The following is an 18571-nucleotide window of genomic DNA, read 5'->3' as shown; positions in this document are numbered from 1 at the left end:
AAACCCATTACATTTCTATGACAGTCACATTTAAATAATATTGAGTTTCAGTGTTTAGAAATACAAACATCCCAGAGAGCTCAATTTCAGTTCAGGATCTGCAGGGATTGAGTAAACTGAGAGATTTAGTGTCAGAATCCTTTTGCAAGCCACTGTAAATATACTATATACAGCAGATGTTATTTGTATAAGCTGCTAATCTTTCATCAAATATAAGTTTCTGCTTGTCAGATCCTCTTAATTGCCATTCTATGAGCAGGAGCAGAGAGCAGTAATCTTAGACCAACTCCAAGTCTGAGAAAACATGGGCGTTTCAGCCACTGTGTCAAATGGTCTTGTGTCTTATCTAAGAAATTCTCAGAAAGTTTTTTTTTCTCTCCTGAAAATGAGGTGTGTGTGTATTTGGTTTGCTTACTCACGAGGGCCTAATTTTTAGTCTAAGTCTACTAAATATTTACAAACCCTTAAGAACCAACTTGTAGGATGGTTAATAATAATAAAACTTTTAGACACAAATTAAAACAATGTCTTAATTAAAATCTAAAAATAGCTAAAGGTGTTTGCATTAGCAGTAATTAGTTAATGCATGCAATAAGTAGTTGGAACAATAATTCTAATGGAGATCCTCACAAGTATAAGCCCAGCAGTGTTACATCAGCGGAATAACTGGGAAAATTAAATAATTTTTAATATAGCTGATGGAAAATATGGCAAGACAAAAGAACAATGCAATATGTTACTAATGCACTAACAATTTTTTTTAGAAGAAAAATGTATAAAGAACTGATTCAAATCAGTATATTGAGAATTGAGCTGAAGGTCACTGAAATGAAGCACTTTTCTAGCAAATTAATCAAGTGTTACGGTGTAGTGCTGTATTGATGAGGCGAAATACGGAAATCCACAATATCAGGGTTTTAATACCATCAAAGGACAGAACGACAGCTTCACACACATATGGCAAACAATATAACGGACAAGGAGTGCTGGGAGTGAGTCCAACTTAAAGGGAGTGCTGACGAGGACAACAGGTGCTGGGAATCCGGGGAGATGGCGGGAAGACTGATGAGGGAAGTGCAAACAGGAGTGCGGAACAGGAGGATACTGGGAAACGGAGTCCGGGCAGGCGTAAATGTGACATCAAGTCACTGAAATACATAAATAATCATTTTATAACTAACAGTTTTATAACTATCACCTGCATAGGTAATTAAGTGGATATACTGATGAACTTGAATGTGCTAGATAGAATGTTTAACTGACACTGTAAATACAGAATTTCATTGCTATAACAACACACTATGCGTAATGCAGTTTCCTACAACACCGTAAATTAATATCAGTCTTTAAAGAATGAATTTCATAACACAATAACATCTAGAGTGTTGTTAGTACTCTAGTATTTATACTAAGAGCTCAGATTTTCACATGTGGTATTTTGTTTATTTGTTTGATACATACAGTGCATCCGGAAAGTATTCACAGCGCTTCACTTTTTCCACATTTTGTTATGTTACAGCCTTATTTCAAAAGGGATTTAATTCAGGATTTTCCTCAAAATTCTACAAACAATACCCCATAATGACAATGTGAAAGAAGTTTGTTTGAAATCTTTGCACATTAAAAAAAAAAAAAAAAAAAAAAAAAAGTATTCACAGCCTTTGCTCAATACTTTGTTGAAGCACCTTTGGCACCAATTACAGCCTCAAGTCTTTTTGGAGTATGATGCTACAAGCTTGGCATACCTATTCTTGGGCAGTTTCTCCCATTCTTCTTTGCAGAACCTCTCAAGCTCCATCAGGTTGGATGGGGAGCATCGGAGCACAGCCATTTTCAGATCTCTCCAGAGATGTTCAATCGGGTTCAAGTCTGGGCTCTGGCTGGGCCACTCAAGGACATTCACAGAGTTGTCCCGTAGCCACTCCTTTGTTATCTTGGCTGTGTTCTAAGGGTCTTTGTCCTGTTGGAAGCTGATCTTTCACCCAAGTCTGAGGTCCAGAGCACTCTGGAGCAGGTTTTCATCAAGGATGTCTCTGTACATTGCTGCATTCATCTTTCCCTTGATCCTGACTAGTCTCCCAGTTCCTGCCACTGAAAAAGCATGATGAAAAAGCACCATGCTTCACTGTAGGGATGGTATTGGCCAGGTGATGAGCAGTGCCTGGTTTTCTCCAGACATGACGCTTGCTATTCAGGCTAAAGAGTTCAATGTTTGTTTCATCAGACCAGAGATGTGCCTTTTACTGAGGAGTGGTTTCCATCTGGCCACTCTACCATACAGGTCTGATTGGTGGAGTGCTGCAGAGATGGTTGTTCTTCTGGAAGGTTCTCCTCTCTCCACAGAGAAACGCTTCGGGTTCTTGGTCTCCTCCCTGACTAAGGCCCTTCTCCCCCAGTCGCTCAGTTTGACCGGGCAGCCCATTCTAGGAAGCGTCCTGGTGGTTCCAAACTTCCTCCATTTACGGATGATGGAGGCCACTGTGCTCATTGGGACCTTCAATGCTGCAGAAATTTTTCTGTACCCTTCCCCAGATCTGTGCCTAGATACAATCCTGTCTCAGAGGTCTACAGACAATCCCTTGGACTTCATGGCTTGGTTTGTGCAGTGTGACATACACTGTTAACTGTGTGACCTTATATAGACAGGTGTGTGCCTTTCCAAATCATGTCCAATCAACTGAATTTACCATAGGTGGACTCCATTCAAGTTGTAGAAACATCTCAAGGATGATCAGTGGATGCACCTGAGCTCAATTTTGAGTGCCATGGCAAAGGCTGTGAATACTTATGTACATGAGATTTTTCTCGTTTTTTATTTTTAATACATTTGTAAAGATTTCAAACAAACTCCTTTCACGTTGTCATTATGGAGCATTGTTTGTAGAATTTTGAGGAAAGTAATGAATTTAATCCCTTTTTGGAATAAGGCTGTAACATAACAAAATGTGGAAAAGTGAAGCGCTGTGAATACTTTCCGGATGCACTGTATATAAAGTTACTTTTTCAAATTGTTAATAAAATTGTAAAAGTTTGGTCTTCTTTTTTTTAATCAAAACATTGTCAACAAAAATGCTTTACTGACTAAAATTTGAGCAAAACAGAGTAAGTAGAATTTGACTTGACAAAATTCAAACACCATGACTAAAAAATTAAACCTGTGTGTGTATTTGTGTGTTCTGTTTGTCTAGTTTGCCATATTTTCTTAACAGAAACAATGGTTTATGTGTCAAATGCAAATATACAAACACTGAGATTCAGTGCAGGTGTCAGTACATGCCATCTTTGTGAGATTAACTGCAACACGGCCAAATTTTCACATTTAAGATTCAAGATTCCAACTTTGGCCTCAGAAGAGATTGTAATCTGTTCTGGCATATTTGGAATATTTTTCACAGCTTGTAAACAACAATATGAACATAATGTGAAAAATATAGACAAAATAGTTCAACTGAATCTTGTCTTGTTATTTATAATGATCTCAGTAGATGATTTCCGTTCATTATCAGTGATTGATTGATGTATTCTTCTTTACCCATAGTGTCGCCTCCAAAACCAGATTTTTTGAGAACGCTTCCAGGCAGATGGGGAGGTACGTGCGCGTGTACGTGAGGGCATGCATCCATGTGCATGTGCTGGCTCCGGACTGTGTGTGTGTGTGTGTGTGTGTGAGAACTTCTCATTGTTTTCAGCAGCTGCCTGACCTCACTTAGAGAGGAGCCAGTAAAACTCAATGAGCTTTTGATGTGGTGCTTTTAAATAAAGTTGTGTTTAATACAGGACCACATGCTGAAAGTCCTTGTATTACAGAACAAATAACATCTGTACTAGACATACATCCGATCAGTTGTTTAGTCCCGCACGATGGTTTAGTTCAAACCTTTCGAATAAACAGCTACTCTAGAGCAGGTAATCGATCTACGTCTACATGCACACGCCCAAAAAACACACACTTACATTTGCACGTACAGGCATAGAGCCTGATTTGAATGCTTTGGCTTAAACTAAAGGAACAGATCATCTGAAAATAAAAATTCTGGCATCATTTATTTATTCCTCATGTTGTTTCAAGGCCTTTCTTTCTTCCGTTGACCATAACATGAGAAATTTTGAAGAATGTTTTGGTCGCTGTTTTCCATGCAATTATAATAGATACATTTTCAAGCTTCAAAAAGGATGTAAATGCACCATAAAAGTGTCATAAAATTGGTCCACATGACTTACGTGCTACTGTATATTCCAAGACTTCTTCGTCATACAATAGCTTTGTGTGAGAAACAGTCCGATCTGGCTCTCCTCTAACCAAAGTCCGGTTCATGAACAAATAATTCTTTTGAGTTGCATCTCTTCAATGAATCTGAATCTGAATCAGTGATCTGATCCAAATGAGTATTACTGTAGCTCAAACAATAGATCATGGTGTTCGCGGCACCAAGGTCATGGGTTTGATAGCCAAGGAATGCATCAGCTTGAATGCAGTATAAGTCATCTTGGATATAAGTGTCTTCCAAATGCATAAATGTAAATGAATCATTTATGTAAATGGTTTATTAAAAAAAGAGACTGATTCAGTTCTGTGACTCAAGTTCAATTCAATGAAGTGACTTGATTTGAAATATGTCGCATGAATCGTATGGGCCATTTTTAAGGTGCTTTTTTGTACTTTTGGAGCTTGATAGTCCCTGGTCATAAATTGGACCAGTTTAATGGCACTTTTATATGGTGCTTTTGTGATTTTTAGATACTTGAAAGCTCCGGTCTTCAGTCATTTTTATTGCATGAGAAAGAACGACATTCTTCACATTTCTCAGTTGACGTTCCAAAGAAAAAAGTCAATAGGGTTCATTAAATTAGGACAGATTTTTCATTTTAGGGTGAACTATCCCTTTAAGCACAAGACTCAAATAAGGCTACTGTGTCTGTAAGATTTTTCTAGACACTACAGGAAAGTGCAGAGAAGTTAGACTAGTTTTGCAGTCAGAAGGGAGCTACCTCTCAGATATCAGGTTTTGTGTGGACAGTATGTGGGCATTTGTAATCTAAAATCAGTAAGGCTGATCTTTAACTAAAGTCTGAATTATGAAGTATGAAATGATGAGCAGTTTGGCATGTTTGGCTGCCTGTTTGAGTTTAGGAGGATTCTTTTCACTGCTCATGGCTGCACTCCAAGTAAGCGCACATACTCGTGTAGTTCAAGTTCAAGGACTTTCAGAATGCTAGAACAGCTCCCAAAGGGAACTCTCAGAGGATACTAAGATAAAAGGTTTGACCAATCCAAAGCATCCAAGTTAATTAAAATGTACATCTGTAATGAAGCGCCACACCCCATTCATTTCACAAGCCTGTGCACAGCACTCGATACGCAGGTGCCCATATTTCATGTGCATAATATCTAATGTACTGATGATTGTGCAAGTGACAGTGACATTTTAAAGGAGTAATTCAGCCAAAAATGAAAATTGTCATAATTTACTCACCCTCACGTTATTCCAATCTTGTATGCTGTGAATTTCATTGAAATACAAAATTCTGTGAAATTCATTGAAATATAAAAGCCATACTATGACAGTTCACAGGGATCACGGGCTAAGTTCCCAAAAAATTACCAAATAAGTGGTACGCCTCACCAAGGACTTTAGATATACCAAGATGGTGCACTCATATTACTATGAATCGGAGAAAGTGCAACATGCAAAATGGCGGAATAAGCCCCACCTTCCAAATAAAAGAGCCAATCACCGATTGGTAAAGTCATCGCATCACTGCAGCTGAAAATAGCGTCCTGAGACGTGCACTTAGGACTGCACGTTGGCTGGTCCAGCCTCAAATATAAGACTTTTAATGCTATTTAAGCATAATAAACAACAGTTAAGGGACGGTTCATGTCAGATTTTGTTGGTGAATTGAAATATGGTTGAAATATTTAAATTGTCTTCGGATCGAGCATGTCTCGTGACCAAATTTTATGAAGTCAAAACTGCACCATATTGACTTTAGAACTCTGAGTTATATGGAAAACTGTGATGGTGGTTTTAGGAACTTTTTGGATCTTGACAGCCTTTGTACTGTCATTGTAGGAAAAATAGAGTAAGAAATAATTTACATTTTGTCAATTTTCCATGGGAAAAAAAAAAATAAATAACAGCTAACGGGTTTGGAACAACATGAGTGTGAATAAATAATGACTGAATTTTCTTCTTTGGGCGAACTATCCATTGAAGTTGCTGAAAAGAATTAAATTAATAATAACAACTTACTGTTTTTTGTCCTGCAGCTCCTCTCCAAATGCCTCAACTACAGCTTCTAAAGATGAGGTACGACATGTTCTATTGTCTTATTTTTATTATTAAAGTAACCTATAGTGTTTATGCTCATTTCTGTCACTTGTTTTTCTTTGCAGAACACTAAATAGGAACTTCCTTCCAGTCACTGCCACAACTTGTGAATCATTTTCTTGTGGACCATTTAACACACGTCAGCCATAAAGAGACTGTGTGTGTTAATGTATGGCACAGGCTGGAGTCTGGACGTGGTTTTGATAGATAAATTATTTATGTTACTGACAGAGCATAATGGGGCTCCCCACGACCCCTGTTTTTTTTTTTTTGCACAGGGTACTGTTTTTTTGTGCTTCGCTGACGATGTTTGCACTTGCTTACTTTGTTGTAAAACTAAGTCTTTGATTCTTGCTTGGATCAAAGAACAAAAAGAAAGCAATTAATATTTTTTTTTTCTTAAACATTTTGGCCTTCCTGCACACAATAGGGAGAACTCCCTCCCGTTCTCTTGCTCATTGTGTCTCTCAGTATCTCCCCTTCTCACTGACCTACTTTAAAGAAGCCGACAAGACTTAGGGTTTCACTCTACAGACACACTACAGACTTCACTTTAAGACTGATAGAAGGTGGTGCACCCCAGACATATTATATAATATTCAGAATCAACACTAATTTAATTAAGTAGAAGCTGAACATGTATCTAATAATTATCTGTTATTACTCAGTAATTAGTTACTGGAAAGAGATGAATGACCTGGGTTCTGGTTTTAAATGTTTCTGACAAACAGAGCAGTTACTGTAATTCCAAACGGCTTCTCCTTTCATCTGTTATGACATGTTTATGGTGTTCCTACAGCAAAGGGGTTGCTACATCAGTTTCTTTTGGTCAGTGTGAAGCTTCAGTGTGAAAGCTATAGATTTTAAGTCTCATCCTCACTCTCACACAATTGTACATTTCTATTTCCACATTTACTGTACATGTCGGTATGTTTTTGGTACTTCAAAAAGGTTGAAATTTTAGGTCACTTCAGGTAGATTTGTCATGAGCTCAGTTTCAGATTTGAAGCAGATTGAGGCACATTCCTATCATTGTTATTTTTATTATAAAGCTTCAAATTTCCAGTTGACATTTTATGTAGTTTTTGTAAATATTTGATTGCTGTTCAGGTTCTCAATTTCTAACTCTTTGGTAACAGTCACTAAACCCTGTTTGTTTTTTTGTTTAAATGTACTGCTTTAAGAAAATGCAACTTTATAAAAAAAAGTGAAGAACTGTGTTTTATTCTTTTGAAAGTAAGCTGTACGTGTCAACCCAGAGAAGAAATCTATCCAATGAAATGGCTGATAATCATCAATAAATGATTGGGAGGAGAATGGACCTTTGGAATCCAGTTAAAATAAAACAGTTGTGATTGTAAAAATCCGAAGTGCAAAAAAGTCATGGCCTTAAGAGTTTAGACAAGCTCCCACCACAAATATGCTTCTCGTGCCCAGTTGCTTTTGCATGAAATTGTTCAGGTCCATCTGATTCAGAGTGTGCCTCACAAAAAAGTTGCAGAGAAGGACTTTCAAGATTTTCAAATGTTTTTTATTGAATTGAAAGCGGTAAGACACAAACAAACCCGATTTACACAGGCTCTACACAACAGGAATCAGAGCTTGTCTGATAAGCGATTTTCCATACGAGTAGAAATCAGTTCGCAAACTGAAAAAAGAAATCGTCAGTTAACAACTGTCAATACAACACTACATAGCAGTACTAAATAACCTGCAAAAAGCGTGCATGCACAGACACACACCCACTCACACACAACTGCTGTAAAAAAAGACTATAAAGTTACAAAGATTTAAGTAACAAACATTGTTTAAGAAGCCAGAATTTCCTCTTCTAGTCATATAAAGCCAAACTACCCAGCTCCTCCATCTGCATATGGAAAGGCAAAAAAATATCCCATAACACCAGGAAAAGACAGGAATTATTCACACAGAGAAAAAAGCTGTAAAAAAGCATTTGCTAATGATTAGTCGTGTACTTGCTTGTATCAGCCAGCAAAGAGAGTAAAAAAAAAAAAATATTTCATGGTTACATATATTGGAGTTCTTATATGGTTTACAAAGCTGAAAAAGGACATAAATAGATACAGCTCTGCCTGCAAACGTTTCATATGGTTTCATTAGCACATTTAGTGTCTGTAAACCAGTGTGTTGCTCTCGTTTCAGTTTAAGGTACCACCTCATTTCAAGATACTTTGCAGTAATACTCATTAGAAAGACAAATTGCTTTCCTCATCTTGGGGAAAATATATCAGTGAGAAATCATTTGGTAACATTTTTTTCCCCTTTGTGTAATGAAAGACCAAATTATAACCACAGGAAGCATCCTGGTGACATGCAGACTGTTATTAAGACTTTAGGTTCTTTTGGTTCACGTGAGAGCAGAAACATCGGTAGGATCCAAGCAAGCATTTTGTCATTAACACAGGCCAAATGCAATATTTTGCAAATGAAACCAGAAAATCTTTCATCCCCTTTTTGTATCTACAAGGGTGTGAAGTAGAGCCTGCTAACAGATTTACAAGGGTGCATATATGCTTTCTATTGGCTGACACACCGCACACAGTAACAGTAAATCCTAAGACTTTAATTGAAAACCAAAACACACTGTGAGTTCTACATCATAGCTCATAAAAGACATGTTAAGAAAGTCACAAATCAGCGTATGGACCATCCAAGCACAAGTTGGTTCACACATGCGGGGTGTTGCATCCGAGTGTCGCTAAAAATGACATGAAACTTTCCATAGTAAACAGACAATTACAAGACAGCGAGAGAGTGCGTCTCTCGCTTCATCGTCGAGTATGAACGAACTAGGCTATATCTGTGTTTACATGCAAAATTCCGCCGGCTAATGAACGACTTTGAGATCAGACTTTGGCTTTGGCTCCGTCCTAAAGCGCTGTATGTTTGTGGAAGTCATGAGCGCTTTTTTGGCAGGTTAAAAGTGCAGTTTGGAGTTCTGCAAATTCTAATGAGTGCTTTTGGGCCATCTAAATGGGTAAACACCTGCGTGTAATTGCGCGGTGCTCGGTGCTGTCAGCGAAGAAGAGCTGTCTCTGACAGCCTATTCTCTGCCTGGCACATTTAAACCGTCAACATGCTCTGCGGCGACAAGAGCTTGAGCAGTTAAACCACATCTCGTCGTTTTAACTCGGCGGAAAACTCCCTGCTCTGCTGAAAGTACACCCCAGGTCACCCCAGGCCTGACAAAGACAACACAGCGTCGCGATTTTTGGGCTCTTTAAAGAGTAATCTACATACATAACGCTGCAGGCATTATTCAATCATTTAGAAACGGAGAGCGTGCGGAGGAAAAAGTTGACACGACGTCTAGAAAATACGAGCTGCACCGGAGTATGAGGCAAGCGAGTAAAGATGTTCCTTTCTGACAGATAAATAGAGAATGCTTTAATTGAAGCGAAAGCGGAGTAAAAATACATATACGTATTTTGTGTCTTTTTTTTTTTTTTGTCTTTTGTCTCATTTAACACCCTCGTGAATAAATAGACGAGCTTTAGCACCTCTTGCCATTGCTTTGCGGCAGTTGATGGTGATCTAGATGTTTGGTACGAGTTTCTGATAAAATAACAGTACTGTCCAGTGTTATCACATACGCATAGCTCTTTTTTGTTTTGTTTTGTTTGTTTTTTAAAGCTGTGTACCATTAAAGCGTGTTTTGGTATTCTAAATGAGCTCGTTAAAAGAGCGTGTTAAGCATGTTATTATTTATTGCTAGTGCGGAGAAATACAAATCCCTTAGTGGCACTTGAAGGAAATGGAGGAAACGACTGTTAAAGTATTGAATACATCCATACATTAGCACATAGAAAGACTGAAAAGAACCACGCTTAACTTTTACATATATATACAAGAACATTACCTTGCCAATTATTCCATTAAGGACAGTAAGGAGAGAGAGAGAGAGAGACTTCATAAGAGCCTTATGGGAAACATTCCCGTTTCCTAAAAATATCCATTTAGCTTACTGGAAATGCAGTTTAATTTTTTGAATATCTAGGGCTTTAGCATGCAATTATTTGTTGTTTTGTCATGATATGAAGACAGCATGCATAGATTTATATTTATGTATATATTTGAAGATCTTCTATGCTGACCCAAGCGTTGCTGTGTTTATGTTCTATATACAAACTGTCAACATTATACCCTAAAACCTGCACTTAAATATCCAGGTTGTAGAAAAGGGCACTGAGCCTCGTCTTAACAAAAGTCTGCTGTCTAGAGGAGGCAACTCTTGATGACTGAGATGTTTGTCATCGTGCTGTCCTTTTGTTTTCGGTGGCAATTTACAAACCCAACTGTAACAGATTTTTAATTGAACGAAAAATTCACAAATTTTCTGAACATTCCGAATGAATGATGCCTTTTAAAAAGCTTTTATAAAGATCCTCTACATTTCATAAGAAATGAATGAAGCACTTTTTTTTTTACAATCAATAAACTAATAAAGCAGGGAGGAGACTGATGGCCAGCCTGCTGTACTGGATTCCGTACTGTTTTAATACAACAGTAGCCTACTGTGTTTAGTAGTATGTTGTTCTAACTAACAAGAGTAAAAGTCACAAAGATTCGTCTTGGTTTTCGCCATGTTCCGATGTATTTCGCTATGCATGTAGCTTTGATTTGTCCTGATCTCTCAAGTCACAGACAATAAATTAACCTTTTTATCCCACGATGCATAGAGTCAAGGCAGGTCACAGACTCTGATAAGGATCTGTGTAACGGCCCTTTTTGTAATTTTTTTTCCTTTTTTGATTAAGGGCTTAGAAGAAACTTCAGTGTGATATTTTTTCCAACATGTCCACCGGCAACACGCTGTAACTCTTGAAGGATAACTGCTGGTCGAAAGAAAGAACAAAACCATGCTGTCAGTTTGAGAAAATGAGCTCAAATGATCTCTGAGGAGAAGATAGACAACTGTAATGATGTAATGGTCCCGCTACTTTTCAGGGCCATTTTTCAAAATGAGGGAGGCGAGACTGATATAGAAAGGGAGGGAGGTTAGAGTGAGAAAATCAAAAAATCAGTATCGTTTCAGTCTCATCGCTCGACTCAAGTCCAGATTAAAAGCATCGCAGGCTGGTTTAGGCTGGATCAAACTGGATCAGGCCGAACAGACTGGCTCATATGGCCTGGATGGGGTTGGTATGGATCGGTGGTTCAGGGGCGTAGTCGTGTCATTTGTGAAACAGAATTGGTTTAGACAGGCCGGCAAGGATCTTTGGCACCTGGACCGAGATTATTTCTGCAATCATTTCTGGAAAGCTGATCTTTGTGGGCAGGGACCGGGCTTGGACAAAGAGGTCAAAGGTGAACTGGTGCAACTTCTGAACAATCTGGGTGAGGGAGAGAAAGAGAGAGAAAGAGGAGAAAGGCGAGATAAGAATCAGAAAATGACAACATGGAAAAAAAGGGATAGAGAAAATCATAGCATATTTAATGTATATTACAGGAAGAATTCACCAACAATTAATTGTGCCTGATAATAGTGTTGTTATTTCCATGTGCTACCTGTGTTGTTTTGGAACGAGATTCACTGAAGGAATAATATGAATCAGTTAGCAGCACAAACATGGCCAAAAAATTATTAAACCTATCTCCGATCGATTGTGTTCTGCAGCAGACTACTACAATCGGACATACTATACAGCGATTGTACAGCATTCACCTGAACTGGTCATAATGATCTTCTCCATCATTTGATGAATTACTGCTGGTACTTACTTGCGCTTATCCGGATTGTTCAAACCGACTTAAAACTAAAAGATTACGTTCTCTCGCGCTAACTCATTCGGGAGTGGTGACTTTCCACGTATTCCCAACTTCTGAGCCTGCTCGCCTGAAGTTATGGTTGATTGCTCTTCGGCTGGATATCAACACACCCATTAACGTACTAAAGTTGTTGAGGGTCTGCAGCGATCATTTTTCCCCTGATGATTTTACATACCGTGGAGAGGATCACGTACGACTTAAACCATCAGCTGTGCCTATGGTTTTTCCACATCCAACTAAGGTATGTGAACAAGATCTTTGTATGTGTCCTTTTTATTTGTAAAGCTGCCCTTACGAAAAGTAACAAAATAAAATAAAGTTTTGATGTAATAAAACCATGTTTTTTAGTGGTTTACTCCCATTTGTATAACAACTGTTGTACTACGGGCACCATGTTTAAACTATGCCAGAACGCGTACACACCTCACACACCGGATGCCGTGTGTGCGCTCAAGGCAGTTGGACATAATTTGGGGGGCTTAATTTGGATTTGGATTTGGATTTGTCTGTGCATGTTTTTTTTACTCTCATAGATTTTGTTACCATTAACATGCATTATGCGACTGACAGACCGCAACGGTTGATGTTAGAAATCATCATTTGTGTTCTACTGAAGAAACAAAATCACCTACATCTTGGATGCCCTGGGGGTAAGCAGATAAACATCAAATTTTCATTTTTGGGTGAACTATCCCTTTAAGTCCCAAGGGATGCAGGAACTAATAAGTCTATACCTTGAATGCAATCTATGTTGCTTCAGATCAAAGCATCTGCCAAATGCAAATAGCGCTGAGTATTGTGAATATGGTGCATTAATAATAAGCCTAATTTACATAGAATGCTGTGTTTGCGCTAGAAAGAATGACAGTGACTTTCAGTGAATTTAAATACAGTGCAGCGCATTTAGCTCCTGGTTAAACTGGATTGCAGACTGTTAATATGCTGACTTAGTGCTCAGGATCTTATTATTATCAATGTTGAAAATAGTTGTGCTACTTTATATTTTTGTGGGAACCATGAAAGCATTTTATCTGAAATAGAATTTTTTTGTAACAATGTAAAATCTTTATGGTCACTTTTGATCAGTTTACACTATTAATTAATATTACTGACCCCAAACATTTGAACATTACTGCATCATGGGGCCAGTAACACTCTAATCATTGTGATGTACGCTGTCTCTGTATTTGTGTGTGTGTGTGTGTGTGTGTGTGTGTGTGTGTTACTAACTGGTTGCAGCGAGTCCATCAGTCGGGTCAGCTGTTGGAAGCGCATGGCACAGTTGGTCTTCCTGCCATAGTTGATTAAACGATCAAGCTCGTTTATGTATGTCAGACGCAGCTCATCAAAATACTTCTGACTCTTCAGCCCCTCCACTGGAACTGCAGAAATAGAAATAAATACTTCACCTGAACTTGCATACACATAATTACTCACCCTCATTTCGTTCCAAACCCGTAAGACCTTCGTTCTTCTTTGGAACACCAATTAAGATATATTTGATGAAATCTTAGATTCTGTCAGCAATTTAAGTAACTACCACTTTCAAGATCCAGAAAGGTACTAAAGACATCATTAAAACAGTCAATGTGACTACAGTGGTTCAACCTTAATTTTATGAAGCGACGAGAATACTTTTTTGTGCACAAAAACAAAACAAAAATAACAACTTTATATAAATATCTTCTGTGTCATTCTCCTATGCTGTTTACGTTGTAGCGAATCCAGGTTCTACGTCAGAATGCCATGTTCAACTGCTGCAGTCACATGAACTAATTTAACAATGTCTTTAGTACCTTTCTGGGCCTTGAAAGTGGTGGTTAAATTGTTGTCTATAGAGGAGTCATATACCTCTCGGATTTAATCAAAAATATCTTAATTTGTGTTCTGAAGATGAACGAAAGTCTTATGGGTTTGGAACAAGATGAGGGTGAATAATTAATGACAGAATTTGCATTTTTGGGTGAACTAACCCTTTAACCTTCAGGAGGTCAAACTAAATATTACAGAGCTCTCAAGTTTTATTAAAAGTTTGGAGTGAGATTACATCTGTTAGGGGAGGAGCCACTCAAATATTTGCAGCAGCGGCCCCTCTGCCCCACCAAATTCTCTCAAGTTTTTGCTAGCAGTTTAATTTTACCTACAGTGTTGTTCATAATTGACCAGCACAAATAGAAATTATGCTGCTTGTTGACTGAAATGCCTGTTCTTTGGCCTGATGACCTTTATGTTTTATATGCCTGTTCACCTGAGTTCTCCTGTCTGCAAACAGAGCACCAGTTGTAGGAGCTGCTGGTGCCTATGGTAATGAATGGCCATTTGGTTGACCACTCACTTTTTAAAGTACACCTGGTGGCTGCTCCACTTAATGCTTTCTTCTTCTTCCCTGTCTTGTCCACTGTCTTCTCTATGGTCTCTTCTACTTTCTCTCCAACTGTCACTCTTACTATCTTCTCCACCGTCTCTGCCTCCACCTCTTCCACTGTCTCCTCCTCTGATCTAGCAACCTTTTTAGGGGGCTGACCCTTTGGTGCCCAGAATGAAATAATACTCTTTTGCTTTTTCTCTGACATCTTTGAAACAGACAAATGCAATGATTAATGTATGCATTGCCAGTAAATTAAATATTACTGAAATGATAGCCAGAGAGCTCTGCTTTAAGAGATGTAGTCTTAACATTGCTGAAAAGAGTATTAATACAGTAAAATTTGAAATAAAATAATGAAATACATCTCTAGTACTTTCCTTAGTTTCAGATAGCCAAACTAAGCTAAAGCAGTTGGGAGAGTTTTTGACTGCGTCAATAATAATTTCACATGAATTTGGCTATACTCCCCAACATCAGCTCTCACTATTTTTGATCACAGGCAAGTGATTTCATCCAGGAATTGTAAAATCAAAATGCTAAAAAAAAATGAAGGGGTTGGGTGTAGTTTTGGTTTGAACATTGGGGTGTTTAGCGGGGTCAAAGGGCATGCTCCCTCATGAGATTTATTTGTGCGCTTATTTGTTTATTTTTGCAAAATGGTCTTTTTTGTGGTTACATCCACATACAAAGTTGGTTAACATAACTGCATGTATTTTATATTTAAGCATCTAAAATCTTAAGCATTTTGACAGAATTTTACTTTAAGAACATTACTTAAACGGTTCTTATATTGAAAATGTTAATTTCCTGTCATCTGCTAGGTTTTTCCTAATATCTGTAATTATTAGCAGAACACATTTTACACATGGGGAAAATCAATTGTGCTCTTGTCTTAATTCTAACTTGTACTTGGCCTTTTGAAAAACTATAGTTCTTGTAATTGTCTTGTAATATATTTATAGAATTTGTTACAATAAGGATATAATTACAGGTAAAAGCAGCCTATACACATAGTAACTATAGCACAGTATGCCACAGTTGTAATATAAATCTTTGGTGAAAAATCTATTCCCTTAACAGATAATCTATTATAAATTCTACAAGTTAGTCAATTTACCACAATAAATACAATAGGTAAATTCTAGTAAAGGAGGTCTTTCTATTTTATGTTGGTGCAGGATGATGTTTTCTCAGCGTCGCGATAGGAACGGCTCGCACAAATCTTATCACACTTTTGGAGCACACTGGTGAACGCGCACAGAGTATACAGCCATTCGCGCGCCACGAATGCACAATTAAATAAACTGGGCTTTGGTCATGTTGCGCAGATAATTGGTCCGTTCATTTCGTACAGGGAACTTGGTGCTTATAATAGTTCAACGCGCAATGTATAATAGCCTCCTCCATTAATTGTATATAGAGGGACAAGTTATCCCTTATTTCTCAGCGTGAGAAATACAAGGTGTGGCGTGTGAGCGTGTGAAATGGTTGAAATGCATGTGTCTCACGGTGAATGTGTGAGACTTGAGAGCCCTGATATTATATGAGCTGTTTTATTTTCTATTCATTTTATATGAGGTTTGAAATATTTGTGACCCTATTACCAAAATGTAGGACAAAAAATACAGTTTAAAAGACTGATTTCAAGTTGCTGATTTAAGACATTTGGATATTACGAGAAAAATCTGTGTGTAAACATACACGCACAGACTCTGAAGTAGACTCACTGATGCTGAAGAGGAGGAGGGCCTTCATGCAGAGGAACTCTTCCTGTGTGACCTGCAGCAGCACAAACTCCTGCGAGAGGTGCTTCATCTGAACACAGTGCTCGTACATGCTGGAGATATGCATCCTACGACTGACAGATAGCAGAAGATTAAAAGACACAAAGAGAGAGACAAACAAAGAAACATCTGACAATTTCAGATGGCCTGCAACAACTTTCCATCCACTAATTACCATTCAGTACTGACTACTGAATAATGTCATAATGTCAATTCAGTCATCTAATGACTCCCAAATCTACTAAATGAAATGTATTTTATGCCTAAAACACAAGTTTCCATCAGCAGTACTGGTATGGGATATGGCCAAGATGAATTTAGGAAGGAAGTCTTCTATTTCAGATATTGGTGAAAGGCCATTGAGCGCATGTGAGCCTCCCAAAAATCCAATCTCTTCTGGGATTGTGTTTTTGACAAAGATCCTCCACACCATAATAAGCCAGCAGTAAATTATAAATGAATCTTGGAAGTCTCAACGACGAGGCTGTTATTGTGTGCATGAAGTACAAGATATGTACCTGCTCGACAGAGAGAGGGGGGGGTGGGGGGTGGGGGGGGGGGGGAGATAGAGAGATGGAATAAGGCAGAGAGTGGGCCGCTGAGGAGAAATGAAAGAAAAATGAGTTTGAGGAAAGATGGATTAGTACATTTACAAGACGAACAAATGGACAGAAGAACAAAATGGAATGAGAGAGAGGAGGCAACAATGCAAAACACAGATGGGTGCTGGACACAAAAGAAAACAGGCAAATAAGAGAAGGGCGAATGTGAAAGAGAATAAGACTGACTCATTGAAGACCAGGTCTGGAGCGAAGTACAGCATGCGCGCATTGGCGTTCTTGTAGGATCTCCAACCCAGAGCAAAGACCATCACTCCCATCCAAGTGTGTTGTATGACTGTCATCTGATCATCCACATGCAGGTTACGGAAACCTGAGAGACAGGAAAAGATGGCAGAGATATTTGTGGTTTGTGTTTGCTGCCTATAGCTCACAGTTTGTCAGCTGCCTGGGCACTATTTTTTCAGACCAACTTTATTTACGACTCTATTTCAATTCGCCAGCTCAAGCTATGAATCAGATTTCATCTGATGTTACTTAGAAAAAAGTATGCATACCTGAACTGAGGATTTTTAGTACATCGACTTTAACCAAACGAAACTGAGTTTGTAGAATATTAGGCAGCATACTGTATGCACTGCTCTCAGAAAACAAAGGGGAAACACGCTGAACGTTCCTGGGCTAAAACTTGATCTCACTTTCCTCTAAACAGATTCATCATTGGCTTCAGTGCAGATTAAAATGTCAGGCCTTACAGTTTTATTATTGCTATCAATAAAAGGACATTTAAGAACCGCAACCAATCACATCAACCTGATTCCATCAACCAGTCACATGCTGACACACTATGATGTTAAAAAAATGGTTCGTGTCAAGACATACCCCTTTGCCTCCTGCTATTTTTCTCTCAGTTTGATGGTTTGTCGTAGGTGCATTTAACATAGGACTGAAGTCTGTCTTTGCTTTTCAAAATGCCCTTTATCAAAGCCATTAGAGTGAAGTAGATTACAACACATACCTCAAGCCTTTCAACTGGAAACACAAACCATAATTACATCACAGTGAAAAAAATAACCAAATAATTTCCCTGACTTGAATCAACAGGCAGGAACTTCATTTCATTCTTATTCTCTCAATGATTTTTTTAAAATCTAGTTTCTTTGAAATATATTCATATGTTTAAAAAAAACAACAACTTTATATCATTTAAAGGCACAATTTGTAAGATTTTTGGATTAAAATATCCAAAAACCACTAGAACCATGTTATATATTTTGTTGACATATTTTGATGACCCAGATGTTTCCAAGAATGTTTAAATCCAGAGAAATAAGCAATTTTAACCAGGACACGGATCGTCCCGAAAACACCTCCCATGATTCCGCAAAATAAAGGCGTCATCAAGCTACGCCTTTGTTTTGAATAATCTAGCGGTGAAAATTTAAATATTGTGCCTTTAAAAACAGTAAGATAATATTTTCATTACACATTGAATGTATGTGAGTGTACACATCTTCTTAATCATTAATCATCATATATATATAAAACATAGTAAAAACCATAGTAAAAAACATCATATATATAAAAAACACACGACACTTTACAACCTGAACTAATCTTGTCTTGTCATAAAAAGTCAAATGATCTGATGTTTTAAGAGACTGATTGATCTTGACAAAGTCATGAGGGTCTTGCAGGGGTCCTCTCTGTGATATCATTTGCTGTTTTATGTTTTAA

At 38.0% G+C, this 18571-nt stretch overlaps 2 protein-coding genes across 5 annotated transcripts in view; one reads left to right on the top strand and one right to left on the bottom strand.

Moving 5' to 3' along the window:
- ophn1 (oligophrenin 1) overlaps positions 1–7547 on the top strand; it is a 35695-nt gene extending 28148 nt beyond the window's left edge. For 2 of the 4 annotated variants that reach the window (XM_051892931.1, XM_051892933.1), the window contains exons 22-24: positions 3539–3589; positions 6272–6311; positions 6398–7547. In XM_051892931.1, the coding sequence (XP_051748891.1) occupies positions 3539–3589; positions 6272–6311; positions 6398–6409 (103 nt within the window). In that variant the 3' untranslated portion in view covers positions 6410–7547. The remainder of the gene's footprint in view (positions 1–3538; positions 3590–6271; positions 6312–6397) is intronic. The other 2 variants (XM_051892932.1, XM_051892934.1) reach the window with 1 other exon arrangement.
- Positions 7548–7841: 294 nt separating this feature from the next.
- Positions 7842–18571, bottom strand: part of ar (androgen receptor) — a 107976-nt gene continuing 97246 nt past the window's right edge. Inside the window, exons 5-8 of the mRNA XM_051892930.1 lie at positions 17063–17207; positions 16218–16348; positions 13353–13504; positions 7842–11686 (exon numbers count right to left, since the gene is read on the bottom strand). Of these exons, the coding sequence (XP_051748890.1) occupies positions 11528–11686; positions 13353–13504; positions 16218–16348; positions 17063–17207 (587 nt within the window). The 3' untranslated portion in view covers positions 7842–11527. The remainder of the gene's footprint in view (positions 11687–13352; positions 13505–16217; positions 16349–17062; positions 17208–18571) is intronic.

This window comes from Ctenopharyngodon idella, chromosome 5 (genome assembly GCF_019924925.1).
Source record: "Ctenopharyngodon idella isolate HZGC_01 chromosome 5, HZGC01, whole genome shotgun sequence".
Taxonomy (NCBI): domain Eukaryota; kingdom Metazoa; phylum Chordata; class Actinopteri; order Cypriniformes; family Xenocyprididae; genus Ctenopharyngodon; species Ctenopharyngodon idella.
This window is presented reverse-complemented; position numbering and strand designations above follow the sequence as displayed.